The following is a 16,007-nucleotide window of genomic DNA, read 5'->3' on the forward strand; positions in this document are numbered from 1 at the left end:
TGAATCCCTATGTGTCTCTGGCATTCACACAGAATGCCCCCACAACTGAGATCTTAAGGCCCCACTAGGCCTTAAGGAGATCTAATTGTGTCCACTGTAACTTGGGGACTGGAGCCAGAGTGTCACCACCCTCCAGTGATTGTCTGGTTATTGGACAATTGCATTTCCTGGACAGGATTCCTTTATCAACTGGTGAATTGCTTCCTTGTTACAATGTTCTCCAGAATTTCTGGGGACAGATAATGGGCAGAAATCATTTTCTAATTATGTGGACTTCTCAGAATTGAAACTCACTATTGATTTTATTTCAAACCACAAAATTAGCATGTCATTAAGTACAGTATATAAACAGCTGCAAAAGCAGAAAGACCATCATCCACTCAGCAACACCTTCACTTCTTGTCCTCCATCTTGAAGAAAAGGTAAGAATTCCAGGTATGAATTCATAGTATCTTCTCCTAACCCTTTATTTCAAAGTAGTTTGAACTATAGAAAGAGCATAATTACTTAAAATATAGTCTTTGAAATATACGTATTTAAGATAGACTGAAAATATTTTCAACAGTTAGGTTTAAAAACAGAAGTGCCTAGAAGTAATTTTTTTTTTGGTTAAAATTATAATGAAATATAGGCCTCATGAATCTAAGAAAATGTAATAATTAATTATATATATATATATTTAGTACGAGTCTAGTTAATATTTAGAGGAGATTCATTTCTTGAATTAGATAAGTCTTGCAATTTGATTTAATGTAACATAGCCATGAAAACAAATATATTTAAATTATACTATGGAAAGATAAATAATTATTGGGAAAGTTTTATGGAACAGGTTTTATAGAGCTACCATATTGAGTTAAGAAAGAAGTGGTTTAGGGACATACAGTACTTTAAATGTTTATAAATAATGTTTTTATTTTATTTTTTTTATTTTTTTTATTTATTTATTTTTTTTGAGACAGAGTCTCACTCTGTTGCCCAGGCTAGAGTGAGTGCCGTGGCTTCAGCCTAGCTCACAGCAACCTCAAACTCCTGGGCTTAAGCGATCCTACTGCCTCAGCCTCCCGAGTAGCTGGGACTACAGGCATGTGCCACCATGCCCAGCTAATTTTTTGTATATATATATTTTAGTTGTCCATATAATTTCTTTCTATTTTTAGTAGAGACGGGGTCTCACTCTTGCTCAGGCTGGTCTTGAACTCCTGACCTCGAGCGATCCACCCGCCTCGGCCTCCCAGAGTGCTAGGATTACAGGCGTGAGCCACCGTGCCCGGCCAATAATGTTTTTAGAAGAATGTATTCATCAAACTTGTCTAGAACCTCCAACTTTCCCATTTATCATCTAGTTTGTAATATTTCAAAATAATATTAAAATAGAGACATGGAAATATAGATTTAAGTTAAAAAGAAACAAAATGTTCCACTTTGTAAGAAAATTCTAAATGAAACAGAGATGACTTAGAAATAAAAAACAAAAATAGATGATTTGAAAGGAAAAGTAGTTAGAACATATCAGTCAATAATGACGTTCTGGCTTAAAACTTGGTATATAAAATGCTAATTATAAAATATAGACAATGCAGTGGGATACTCCCTACATGTGACTATCTATAACAGAGTACCACTTCCTTTTTTGAACCCTGACAATAAAAAAAATTACATGGAAACTTTTGGAAGTCTTAGGTAAAGTAAAATTAATAAAGAATTATATAATATCCATGAGAAAAATCTGGAAAAAATATTTATTTTCCCTAATAGTGAAAATTATTTTCAGCCTTCAGATATTAGATGTTTTTCAGATAAATTGGAGACTTTTTCATGAAATGCTTTTAGTTCAGAAACTTAGTTTAAAAGTTTGAGAATGTAGATGAGTGTCAAGTGATATGACGCGCAAACATTATTTTTAAAATAAATTATAGAAAATGCAATAAAATCTAACAAGGAGACCATAATTGATACATTTTGGTCAAAAGTATTAACACATATTTTACAAGAAGAGATAGCCCAGGGATGGGGATTGGGCAGGAGAACTTGACCTTTGGTAAATCATCAAGGGATCAGTGCACATATTTTAACAGTGAGAAAAGAATAAGCATAGTGTGTGATCTTTAAAGTCATGTAGCATTAAGGAGGGGGGAGACATTATTAGCTGTGTGGGGATGAAGACTGCATGGTAGATATAAATGGATAAGAAACAAACCTATCAGTCCAAGAATGCATTGGGTGGAGGAACAGATAAAGCAAATGTTAAAATCAAAATCTCAGTCTTAGTGGAAATGAGGAAATATAATTAAACTAAATAATCATGGTAATTGTTTACTTTAGTAAAAGAAAGATAAAAATAAAATTTGATTTTCTTTGTATATGTTTTCTTGATAAGTCTTCCCCTGTTAGAATTGAGACACTATCAGGGCTGAGACTTTAATATTTTGTTCATTGCTGTAGACCCAGTACCTAGACAGTGGCTGGCAATAAAAAGTCATAAACATATACTTTGAAAGAAGGAATAAATTCATAAATCTTTATGTACAAAATTATAATTTTTTGTACCTTTCAAAAAAATTACATAGTACTATGAATAAGATTAAATAAAAACCAAACAGATTGGGAAAGAGCTAATAAGTAAAAAATTCTGAATGGCTGGCAGTGAAGTTTGGAATTTGTGAGCCAGACTAGATTTTGACCCTGATCATATGATAAAACTTCTATTAACATTTTTTTCTAAAATGCAGATATTTTTATTATGCATTAGATTTTTTTTAAAGGAAAAGTAACCCTACATAAATAAGAAAATATATTTGACTGACCAATCTATTATCATTCCCTTGTTTCCCCATTTACAGAAGTTAATAGCCATGAAGGTCCTCATCCTTGCCTGCTTGGTAGCTCTTGCTCTTGCAAAGGAGGTATGTGCAGAAGAAAATCCCTAAATAATTAACATATAGCATATTATCTGCGTACTTGTAGAAAATAACTTCACCAACATTTTTTTACTGTACAAATAATGAAGGATTTCAGCAAAAATTTTTTGGCTGCTTTGAAAATCATTTATGTTCACCCACTATTTCAACAGTTTTCTAGAGGGCCCCAAAGCTAGGTCAAATGCTTTCTACATCAATGTACTTCCAATTTCTAAAGGAAAAGTAAACAAATCAATAAGTACAAATAAAACCAGAAGAAACATAAAAACAGCAAAAAAGTATAATATTGCATAAATACAATTGCATGCATGTGCAACCTAGATAAATATATCTTATTCCAGTGATAAAATATATGTATCTCTTATCCTAGGGGACTGGGCCAAATCTTATATGTGTCTATCCAAAGACATCCAAAGGATGGCATATAAGCAATAATCATAACCAAAATCATAAATATTTTCATATTCATAATGAAAAGTATTTAATATAAATTAAAGTAACTCCTTTTCTGTTACCCATCAAAAACTCTGTTCTTAATTCAGGTAAAATAAAAATATACCATTAAAAAATTACCAAACATAAAAGACATGAAAGCAATTATCTTTCAAGTCTTTAGAAAGACACGCAACATTTTTTATTTCTTAAATTTATAAAAGAGATAGTTCTGCATAAAAGATGTAACAATTAAGTAGGAAACATGTTTAATAATTAATTAGCTATACAAACTAAAATGGTGGTTTTTATCTTTACAGAAGCAAGAACTCAGTGTAGCCTGTGAGGTAAGATATTTTTATTCAGAGAAAACTTACCACCTGTAAAATGGTAATATTCTCTGCTATTGTAGAAGACTTAGCTGATTGTTGATTTTTTTTTTTTTTTTTTCCACAGAGTGTAGAAAGCCTTTCAGGGAGTGAGGTAAGACAACATTCTTTCAGAGGCAATTTTCTGATTTGAGAGCAGTAAATGTGGTGCTATCTTTCTATTGTGTTAGATCACAGCAGTTAAGCTAATATAGCTTTGTTGTGACATACAAGTTCTGATGAAGAACTTTTATATGTTTTATATGTTTTATATGTGAAAGGACAGAATGAATATATGGAGAATTCAGTATTCAGTATTCTAGAACTTTCTAAGTTGGCTTGCTACTTGAAATTGTGTCATTTTCCCTGTTCATTTTTCTTTTTTTAATGAACCCTATAGTCAGGACTGTTTTCTGTCTTGAACCCTCTCTACTCTGGCTGCATTCACTTTAAACATTTATGGAGCACCTTCTTAGATCAGATGTTGACTAGGAACTGTGGTACAACCTGAAAAGATAGGGATGCTAATGATAGCTAAGAGCTTGCAAAGTAGTGGATAAGCAGAAATGCAGTAGGATATATTTTGCATTTAATAATCACAATAGTCACTTTAGCAAACAAGAAGCATTGAGGCTTAGCGTAGTCCCAAATCTTCCTGGGAGAGTCAGGTAGATATTTACTCTTGCATCACTCTTTTTGGGTGTGTCGTCACCTGTTAAGTAAATGGTACATCAATATACTTTGTCTCTTTGCAAGGTTATAACCTCCCTAGGGGAAGTGTTTATTTTTTATAATTCATTTGAAGTCTAACATATAACAAGTGAACTAAGAATGGTTAAGATAATGTATTAATTGTTATTAGGATGTGTTTTTGATGAATATTTGTTTTTTAGAATCAGATGAGGTTTTAGAGATCATTTGTTGTCAGAAAAAGAAGCATCGTTGTAGAGAGAAATGAGCATCTGTTAAACACCTCGTTTTATACTATGTTCACTATTTTTTTCCTCTTGGCTGTATTAATCTGACTTTCTTTTACACAACAAGCTCATACAGAACAGTGTAAAATATATATTTTAGCAATTATCCTGTTATTAATATTATTAAAGGTGTCCACATTAATCTATTAAAAGCCTTTAGTCTCTGATTTATACTGAAAAATAAGAATTATTCACTAAAACTAAATCCAATTTTATTTTTTATTTTTCTGAAGGAATCTGTTACATATGACAAGGTAAAACTTTCATATTTAAAATATATATATTTCCAAAATTTCCTATGCTTGATTTTTCCAGATGGTAACTTTTTTTTTATATGTGATTGGTTTTTAGCAGAAAAGTCAGAAGGGTAAACATGAGGAACAGAAGCAAAGAGAGGTAATTTGTTCATGATGAGTATATTTCTAAAATTGTCAAGTGCAATATACAAAAATGTTTGTAATATATATGTTTAATCTAAAGAGTGGTAATGAAATAAATGCCATGTATCTGTCAACCAGTGCAAGAAATTACACATTAAGAAAGTCAATATATTTTCTAAGACATAAATGAATTTTTAAACACATAATTTCTAGAATATAGAGCAAATACCTAATAATATTACCAGTGGTGTATGTTTTCAGTAAATGTATGTTAGGAGATACATTCCTAGGTTAGGAACTATGTTCCTTTTATTCTCAAGGTGAATATGGTACTGAAAAGAACAAGTACAGCTGATAGAAGATCAATGCAGAATTTGTGTCAAATTACCTTTATTCCCTACGGACAATATAAAATTTTATATTTAATTAAATTACATTCATGGTAACATATTTACACAATTATAATATTTCAGCTTCCCTGTTTATCAATGGATTACTTGGTGCTCACACAAAATATTTTCTGAGTCAAATTGAAATTTAACAATTGATATCCCTCGAAAGACTCGAGAAAACTACTTTCTACCAAGGAAAGTATGCTAGAAGTTGGCCAGTGTTAAGTGACTCTGAATTTAGGCACAAATTGAGACCATTTCTTTTTATTAAAACAAAACAAAACAAAAATAAACCTTGGAGCTGTGCCACTAAGGCTTTTAGACTCAATATCCCTTCATTACATGAAAACAATTTGGTATATTATCAATACACTTGTGTTGAAAAACCAACGCTTTCTCTGAAGACCAAAAAGTGTACAGCTACAGCTATCCAGGCAACTTAGGAAAAGGTAAAAATAATATATTGAAATCCCCAAATATTGATTCACTTTAGCCTGTGTTATACACCCATGAAGTGAGTGGGTTAAGGAGAAATACCTCAAAGAACATTATATTCATTTTTCTTCATGACTCAAGATAATTTCTTAACCACAAGTGAAAGATTTTGTACTCATTATGGTTGTCCAAAAGAAAGAAGATTAATTCATCGTGAATGGCAATTACAGCTGAACCACAGACTCAAATATTCTTTTTCCTTTTTTCCAGGATGAACTCCAGGAAAACCTTAACCCCTTTATCCAACAACAGCAGCCTCTAGTCTACCCATTTGCTCAGCCCATTCCTTACACTTTCCTTCCACAAAACATCCTGTCTCCTCTTGCTCAGCCTGCTGTGGTGCCTGCTTTCCTTCAGCCTAAAGTAATGGAAGTCTCCAAATCTAAGGAGACCTCCTTTCCTAAGCGCAAAGTGATGTCCTTCCTTAAATCTCCAGCAATGCCCTCTTTTGACCCTCAAAACCCAAATCTCAAAAATCAGCCCCTTGCTCTGTCTCTGCTCCAGCCCTTGATGCACCAGGTCCCTCAGCCTATTCCTCAGACTTCCGTGCTTCCTCCTCAGTCCCTGTGGTCTCCTCCTCAGTCCAAAGCCCTGCCTATTCCCCAGCAAGTGGTGCCCTATCCCCAGAGAGCTATGCCCATCCAAGCCCTTGTGCTCTATGAAGCCCCTACTGCTCACCAGTTCTATCCTGCGACTCAACAACCACTTGCCCCAGCCCACAACCCTGCTATTGTAAGTCTGAATTTACGTACTTTGCTGTTTCACTCATGATATGTTGGTAGAATAAGTGAGATCTCTAGAATAATAAATGTATAATGAATGGATCCCAAAGGCACATCGTTTATATGAGTGATTCTCACTGCTGCTTATACAATAGAATCACCTGGAAAACTTCCCCCCCTCCCCAAATCCTGATGTCAAGGCCTACCCACAGAGACTCTAATAAATATAATTGCTGATTTTCTATGTAGAAGAAACTGAGTGTTAGGAAGAAATGATTGCAGGAATTCTGATTTAATTGGGCTGTTAAGAATTTTGATTTAGATAAAGAGAATTAAGGCTCACTGAAACCAGAATTAAACTTGATAATCTGATTGGAATAAAAAATAGTTATTATTTTCTATGGTTTTAAAGTTTTCCCTGTGCACATCTATCTTCCACAGGCTTTCATTCACATCTTGTTTTTGCTATATGTACCTATGAGAGCAAAAGATGGACATGCTTATTTCATTACTTGTAGCATTTTTAAGGCAAGTGTTCTTCCCAAAAGATGAATTATATATTTACTTATTTGTATTTGTTTCTTTCTAAGGTCTAAGAGAATTTAAAAATTAATGCCCCCTCCTCATTTTTGGTAAGTTTGGGAGTTTGGAAATTAGATGGATCGTTTTTATATTTGATGTCTTTTAGTATTTTATTCCCCCGCAGATGCCCAAGATAGTGGCAAATTCCATCAATCTACTAACTTACATATTAATTAGCAATTTATTCTCAATAGTTGATTATTATTTACTGACCTGAAATTATGCATCTTTTGCATTAAAATAACTTTAATTTTATTTATGTGCTATTGACAGATTTAACTGGCTTGCTTTCCAGGGCCTATATACTTACATTTGATTATCATCATTTTCAGGAAAAATGGAAAATAGGTTTCCTTTTACTTTCATGTAAATATATTTGAGCTTTTGTTAAAGGCCAGTTTACATTCTTATTTCTAATTTCGGCTTCATAAATTTTGTGCTTGATTCACTTAAACTTGTTTTTTAATTCATGAGCCAAAATGAAATTACTCAGTCCAGGTGAAAGGATTAAAAAGGGGAGAGAGTATAGCTTGGGATTCTAAGATACGAAACCTTTTGTGGTCATGATAGACTAGACATCTCACTAAAACAATTCCAACTGAGCAGATATCTGTTTCTATAGAAACTACATATATTTCCAAGGGAAGGCACAACAGAGTGCATTTGCAAAACAATTTCTTTTATGAATTAATCGCACCAAAATTGTAAATGGAGAGAGGGAATAGCTATAACATGCAACATAACCAATTCTATATTTGCTCTCTATTCCACAGAATTGACTGAGACTGGAAACATGGCCTCTTTTCTATCTTTGCAGCATGTCACCAAAATGTAAATATGTTTGAGTCTACATATGTAAATTCCTTTATGACACTCATTTAATTTAAATTTGAGTCATAAACTGTTTATACTTTTCAAATTTTGATTTAGTGCCACAGAAGTTTAATATTGAGTTGGAAATACTAAAAATATATCAAAACTATGTATAAAAATAGCTTCTGGAATTATGCTTATTATTACTATTTCTTTCAGAATTTATTCCCTTCCAGTCATTTCAATAAATAATCCTTAAGCATATTTAAGTTGTCCTATCTTTATTATAATTTTTCAAACCTAACTGACCTCTTTAAAGTTAACTTTAGGTTATTATTGATGTTCAAAATAATCCTGGAAGAATGCTTTGAAATTGAATAGAATGCTCTGAATTGAATATAAAGGTATCAAAAAGTGGAGAAAAAGATCGGGTGATTTTTATGTCCTGTTTACTCTAGAAAGTCTTGGTTTACCCCTATTTTTCCAGTGTAAGTATTGCCTCTGTACCTTTCACTTTCAAAAGTATCCAACATTAGATGTTAAATTCTGTAGTCACCCTAGGAAAAGAGCTTCAAATGTGAAATCTGAATCACAACTCTGCCACGTAATAGCTAAGTGACGCAGGGAGGGCTAATCTCTCAGAGCTTCAGTATTCACATCTATAAAATAGTCAGTGCAAAGGATTTTATTGAAGTTTTGATCACATGCTTGTAAGATGATTAGTGCACTGTATATTACACGAAGATACTCCCTGTTGCTTCACATTGCTGACACCACTTACACCAAAACACCAACGCATTCTATGACAATCAAAATGAACTGGGTTACATGATTTTAGCCAGTACTGCCCAAGAAAATAAGACTTATGTGACACTCTGATAATGATTGTGTCTAACTGTGGAGTAATTGTTTTATTGTGATGAATTATCTTTCTTCCTATACCAACTCCTTCACTTGTACATTCAATTTTATCCCCCTGAGTCTATACAATGACTCATCTTTAGCAATTATTCCATCTTTCTTGCATCCCCAATGTTTTCTTTGCCTTATTATAGCATGAGCAGGACATCCTTGCTTATGCTATAATATCTCTCATCTTTAAAGAAAAAAAAAGTATCCTTAATACTGTACCTCTAAACCCCTCCCAGTTATTTGGGTTATTCTAAAAAGTACCCATACTGCTGTTTCCGTAATTTCATATATTATTCTACTATTAACCCACATTGATCACACTTTTGTCTCCCACTGAAACCATTTGTTTTTAAGAATATCAGCAATTTTCATATTGCTAACTTGTGTTTATTTTACCCAATCTTTCAGTGGTGTTGGGCAGAGTTGATAGTCCCTGTTTCCTTGAGAGATCATTTGAAATCCTCAACCTGATAAACTTTTGGTTTCTCCTTTGACTCACTAGCCAATTCTTCTGTCTCCTTTCTGGTTACTTTCTCCTCCAAACCCTTACAGGTTGAAGTACTCTAGGAGTTAACCTTACCTTGGGGGGTCCTTTTTCAGTTCCCTGGTTTTAATTACACTCTTAGGCTGAGGACTCCTGAATGTATACCTCAAAACTTCTTTTGTGAACTCCAAACTCATGCCTTCCTGACCTCCACACCTAAGTATCTAATTAATATCTCATGCCTGGCATGGCCAGCATAGCTCTTAATCTGAATCCAGTCCCCAACTTATTCTTTTCTCAATCTTCTCTATATCAATAAATGGCCCTACAATCTACTCTGTCATCCAAGCTAAAAACTTAGGAGTCACTGTTGCTTTCTCTCTTTTCTTCATCCTTTGTTCTGGGTTGGAGAGGGCTCCTCAAGATTTCCTCTCCTTCTGGACCTCAGAACACTATCTTATTTGGAAATAGGATCATTGCAGATATAGTTAGTTAAGACGAGATCATACTGGGATGGGGTGGACCCTTTAATCCAGTATGACTGGTACTCCTGTAAGAAGAGAAGAAGAGACACAGGGAAATAAACACAGGGGAGAACACCAGGTGACAATGGAGGCAGAGATTGGGGTGATGTGTCTATAAGCTAAGAAATGTCAAAGATGACTGGCAGCACCAGAACTTAAGAGAAAGGCATGGGGCAGATTCTCCTCTAGATTCTTTTGAGAGACAAAGTGTGGCCTTCCTAGCACTTTATTTTAGACTTCCAGCCTCCAGAAATATGAGAAAATAAATCTCTATTATTTGAAGCCACTGATTTATGGTATTTTATTATGGCAGCACTAGGAAATTCATGTGGCCTTATTTCCAATTTATCAATGAGTATAGAAAGCTCAATCTAGAAAATACATATACAACCTCTCCAGTGCTTGGTAGCCCTCCTGTTAGTGTTTTATTCTGACTCATCGCCATCATCTCTTTCTGAACCATGATAATGGTCTCCTCACTGACTTCTCGCTCACCTCTTCCACGGATCTTCTCACACGACAACCAGAATGATCTTTTTTATAAGCATAGATTCCCTCTTGCCTATAAGACCTTACATTATACAACTCTGGCTTCCACCATCAATCTCCTATTCTGATACTCAGCACACGCTCACTAAGCTCAATCACATGAATGAATCTCCTTAATATGTTCTGATTACAGGAGTAGAGAGGTTAAGAGCATGGACTCTGTAGTCAGACTTGCTGGGTCAAAATATGAGCTCAGTGTTTACTTAAATATGGCCTTTTCTAAATTATTTAATCTCTCAGTACCTTGGTTTCCTCTTCTTTAAAAATGGAATAATAATACTTAGCTTTAAAAGCTGCTGTGTTGATTTTTTTGAAAAAATCAACATACATAAAAGTAACAAAACACTGCCTGAGAGACTAAGTACTACACAATTATTAGCTTTGGGCTAAAGTATCAAAGTGTAGACAAGATGAAATAGATAACCTGCATAGTACCATAACCATTTAAAAAATTGATTTTGTAATTGAAAACCTCCCCAAAAGACATCTTCGAGCTCAGATAATTTTACAGGAGAATTTTATCAAATATTCAAATAAGAATTCATGCCAATTCTATACAGTCTCTTTCCAAAAGTAAAAAGGAAGGAACACATCACATCACATTTTATGAAGCCAATGTTATCCTGATATCAAAATCAGAAAAAGCAGCATGTACACACACGCAGAAAACTGGAGACCGATCTCTCATGAACTTAGGTACAAAACCCATCAATAAAATATTAGTAATTTAAATCCAAAAAATATATATTTAAAAATATACTATATTGGGATGCTGAGGCTGAGGATCACTTGAGGCCAGGAGTTTGAGACCAGCCTGAGCAACATAGTGAGACCTCATCTCTACTATATATATATAGACATATTATTACGGAATATCATTTATCTTTAGTTATTACATACCATAGTGTTGGCCAAGGGTCAGTAGCTCTCGAGATACCTACAGTCAAGCCAGGTCAGCTGACATTAACCCAGGCTATACACATGCCTTCTGGTGAAATCATGCATGCTGATAAAGCTTATCTCTGAATATCCTTCAACTTGTAGTAAAGTGGTTCTAGCATTACAAAGCTTCATATTGCATTACTTTGCATCTTCCCTTACCTACATTTGCATAGGGTCCTTACATATACATTATTCATTACTGCTTCCAAATAACTTTCAACCAACAAATAGAAGCTGAAGTTGTGGAAATTTACACACACACACACACACACACACAAGCACGAAGTAAATGAACTGCAGAATATTGTGACAAATATTGATATTTAACTTAAAGAAATGTTTCAACGTGGCAGAATGAGTTTTCTCTCTTTAACAATTATCAGTTGAATTTAAGAAACGAGTATTTGAGAAAACTAATTTGAAAATCAACCTAAGTATCCTTCAAGACTATTGAACCTTTTTTTTTTTTTTTAATAAATCAGTGTAGTGGGTGGAATTGTATCCCCCCAAAAGGTATGTTCAAGACTTAACCCCCGATACCTGTGAATTTGACCTTCTTTGGAAATAGCATATTTGTAGATGTAATCAAGTTAAGATGAGGTCATACTGAGTTAGAGTGGGCCCTAAGTCCAATCACTGTTTTCTGTTTAAGAATCGGGAAATTTGGGCCCAGACATACTCAGAGAGGAAAGACTGCCATGTGAAGATGGAGGCAGAGGTTGGAGTGATACAGCTACAAGATACAGCTACCAGCGGTGGAATGCTAAGGATTTCTGGCAACCACCAGAAACCAGGGAGAGGCAGGGAAACACTCTTTCCTGGAACCTTCAGAGGGAGCACAGCCCTGTCAACACATTGATTTCAGACTTCTAGACTCCAAAACTGTGAGAGAATAAATTTCATTGGTTTTGGCCACCTAATTTGTGATACCTTGTTTTAAGACAGCCCTAGGAAACTAATATAATGAGGCATCTCAATTCAGGTTAGATTTTGTTTAACAGTCAGTTGAAATTTTTTGATCAAATTATTTAACAAATGAGAACCAGAACATTTCAACTTTACTATTAATAAAATTGTTGAAAGCAAAGTTTGCAAGTGGGAAGACATTAAAATTTATTCCTCAAGGGAGGAATTAAAAAAAAACAAAAATGACAAAAGCTCTGTCATGAGTGGTGGCTCATGCCTATAATCCTAGCACTTTGGGAAGCTGAGGCAGGAGGATCACATAAGCCCAGGAGTTTGAGGGTGCAGTGAGCTATGATTGCGCTGCTACACTCTAGTCCTGGCAACAGAGCAAGATCCTGTCTCAAAAATAAATAAATAAATAAATGAAAGCTCAAATACTGTACAAAATTTAATTTTAAAATTCTACAATTGCAGTTGGTGTATCTTAACATGTAGAAAGAAGATTGTAATGATCCTTGGCTAAATACGTGAACCTATGGTTCATGTGAGAGGTATCATGGTGCCACAGTCCCTAATCCAAATGGACAGATACTTCAAGCAGAACCAATTAGCATTCCTCTATTGTTACATGGACACTCAGAGAAAGTGCAGTGTGATCACTTCCTCTGGAACTGGGCTCTGAATGACCACAAAGCCCCAAGGTATGGCAAGCCAACTTTCCTATGACATGAACAGAGCCTGCAAATTAGGTCAGCACAGAGAATAGTGATGGTGAAAGATAAACAAAAGGGTTAAAATCCACCTTCAAGCTCCTAAATTCAATTGTATTTCACCCTTGCAACTTTTAGTGACATGGATTAACAAATTTCTAACTTATTTTTGTTAATTTGATCTAAACTTTATTTCTGTCATTTGGATCGAGGAGATTCCTGACAGCATAGAGACAAATTCCTATGTGATGTGCTTCTGTGTTAGTGGATTGTTCAAATGCTTATAGCTATAGCACTTAAATTTTAAAAAAAAATCTGAAATTGAGTTTTTGAATTACACAACTATGTTTCAGTTGGTTTGTATTGCCATGACAAAATACGATATACTGGGTGGCTTAAACAGCAGAAATTTATTTTTCATCGTTCTGCAGGCTTGGAAATCCAAGATCAAGGCACTGGCAGATTCAATATCTGAGGAGAGTCCTCTTCCTGCTTTGCAGACAGTCGCCTTCTCGCTTTAGCCTAACATAGCAGAGAGATCATCTCCTTGGTGTCTCTTCTTTTAAGTTCATTCAGGATGGCTCTGCTCTTATGAGCTAATTAACCCAAAGGTCCCACTTTCAAATACCATCACGTTGGCAATTAGGGCTTCAACATATGAATATTGGTGGTGGGGGGGGCACAAACATTCAGTCTATAATAATTAAAATGACACTTGAATTCACAAACTTGATAGGCCTCCTGAATGTGGGATTCAAATTATTATTAATATATTGAAATATATGGAAAAATTAGAGAACCCCAAAGTGATAACAGGGAAACTCCTGAACCAAAATGATAACTAAAACTTTTAGAGAGATGGTGGTGGTATAATTATTGCAAGAGAAATAGACCAGAAATGATCTCTGTTTGAGTCTAGTAATTCTATATCCAGGAAAAACTTAATGGCAGCAACACCAGGGTGATTTTGTTGTTTTTTTTTGTTTTTTTTTTTTTGAGACAGAGTTGCACTCTGTTGCCTGGGCTGGAGTATAGTGGTGTGATCATAGCTCACTGCAACCTCAAACTTATGGGCTTCATCAATCCTCCTGGCTCAGCCGCCCAAGTAGCTGGGATTACAGGTGTGTGCCACCATACCCAGCTAATTTTTCTTTTCTATTTATGTAGTGACAAGGTCTCACTATGTTGCCCAGGCTGGTCTCAAACTCCTAGCCTCAAGTGATCTTTCCACCTCGGCATCCCAAAGTGCTGGGATTACAGGTATGAGCCACCATGTCCTGCCCCAGGGTGATTTTTGATATGGAAATATAAAAATATCCATGACTGGTGAGCAGAATTCTGGCTCTAGCTACCATCAGACTGATGGTCCTTATCACCGCTGATTTCTAAATAAGAATCAGTTTATGAATTTATATGCCTTGAATGAAGGGAAAATCAAAATTCTGTAGGAAGGATCCTACTATATAACGTCATATTTCTAACCCTTTCCTTGCCTTCAGCCTATAAGTTTGGGGGGCATTTATCTGGAGAAAGGGAAGTATTTGATTCTCTTACAGACTCTTGGATCCATGGTCTGTCTTCTACTAATTACTTGGAATGGAGGATGTCCTGATGATCTGGTGTTCATGATGGGATTTCTTTGAGTCATGTGATGGATGAAGTTGCCACCAGAGTTAGCCTCCTAAGCCCGGTGAGAGTCTAAACTGTGCATGGTACACTCCGAGTTCAAAGTGTGTAGTTTAAATGGATATATTTAGAAACTGATCTAATCCTCATATTGCCTTCCTGATGTATGTAATAAGGAGTTCAAAAAAGACTTACTAGAAATCATTATCATGCCTCCTTCTATAATAAATAACAAATTCAAAGCAGTACTGCATCTCTGGAGAAATTGTAGTGAATTTTAAAAACTAAAAAATATAAGTGTGAGTCATATTATTGCATTTCCTCATTTGGCCTTTGCAGTTGCTTCTTAGAGAATAACAATAGATTATTGCAAATTTAATGAGATAGTGATACCTATTGCAGGTGGTATGTTAAATGGGTTAAGTGTCAGGTAAATTCTTCGTACTTACTTTACAGGTAGTAACCTAGTAAATGCATTTTTCTCTATTCTATTTAAAAACTAAAAAAAGAAAAGAAAATAGTACTAGCAACAATTTGTTTTCAACTTACAAAATAGAGGTTCCACCTCATGGGACTGTTGCAAGAACAAGTGTACTCTAGTCTTGCATTATAATTTAGTTTGTATGAAACGTGACTGCTTTACCCTATGGTTCATCATGCATGAATTAAATTAATGACTTTATTTTTATAGGATTCATAGATGCCTTTGGAAATGACTTGATGATAGAAGCTGAAAGAGACACAGGGATCACTCCTGCATTAATTTCCTGCAGATCCAGTAGTCCAAGTATGTTAACAAACTTCCTCTAGATTGAAAAATAAGTTGTTTCTCTTTGTATTTCCTAACACTGAGAGAAGGCGGGAGATCCAATGCTAAATGATTTCTTTCTTATTTTTAAGGCAAAAAATATATGTTTTGGTATTCATACACACACACACACATATATATATTTATACATATATATAAAATCAGTAGAACACTGAGCATCTGATGTCTGTCTAGATAATCTAGGCCATGGTGCAAGAAGCTTTGTCACTTGTATGCTATGATTTGGTTGATCCAATAGTTCATTAAAGAGTCATGACAGGTTGGCTGGTGTGGGGATCTTGGAGTAAACCATGACAAGTAAATCTCACCTGAGGCTTGGAAAATATCAGAGCAAGTTAACTGTAATTATTTTGAGAAATGGGCCTTAGTTGGGCTCTGGAGGACACTGGACAGTTCACTACCAGGCTACTGCATGCCCTGAGCTGACTTTTTAATTGTTATTA

At 34.8% G+C, this 16,007-nt stretch overlaps 1 protein-coding gene across 1 annotated transcript; it reads left to right on the forward strand.

Moving 5' to 3' along the window:
• Window positions 1–2,855: 2,855 nt before the first annotated feature.
• Window positions 2,856–12,352, forward strand: CSN2 (casein beta). The gene is made up of 6 exons (XM_069456984.1): window positions 2,856–2,906; window positions 3,810–3,836; window positions 4,932–4,952; window positions 5,050–5,094; window positions 6,176–6,697; window positions 12,146–12,352. Exons 1-6 carry the CDS (start codon window positions 2,856–2,858, stop codon window positions 12,350–12,352), a joined length of 873 nt encoding a protein of 290 aa, XP_069313085.1.
• The last annotated feature ends 3,655 nt before the right edge of the window (window positions 12,353–16,007 follow it).

The sequence above is a fragment of the Eulemur rufifrons genome, chromosome 24 (assembly GCF_041146395.1).
Source record: "Eulemur rufifrons isolate Redbay chromosome 24, OSU_ERuf_1, whole genome shotgun sequence".
Lineage (NCBI taxonomy): Eukaryota > Metazoa > Chordata > Mammalia > Primates > Lemuridae > Eulemur > Eulemur rufifrons.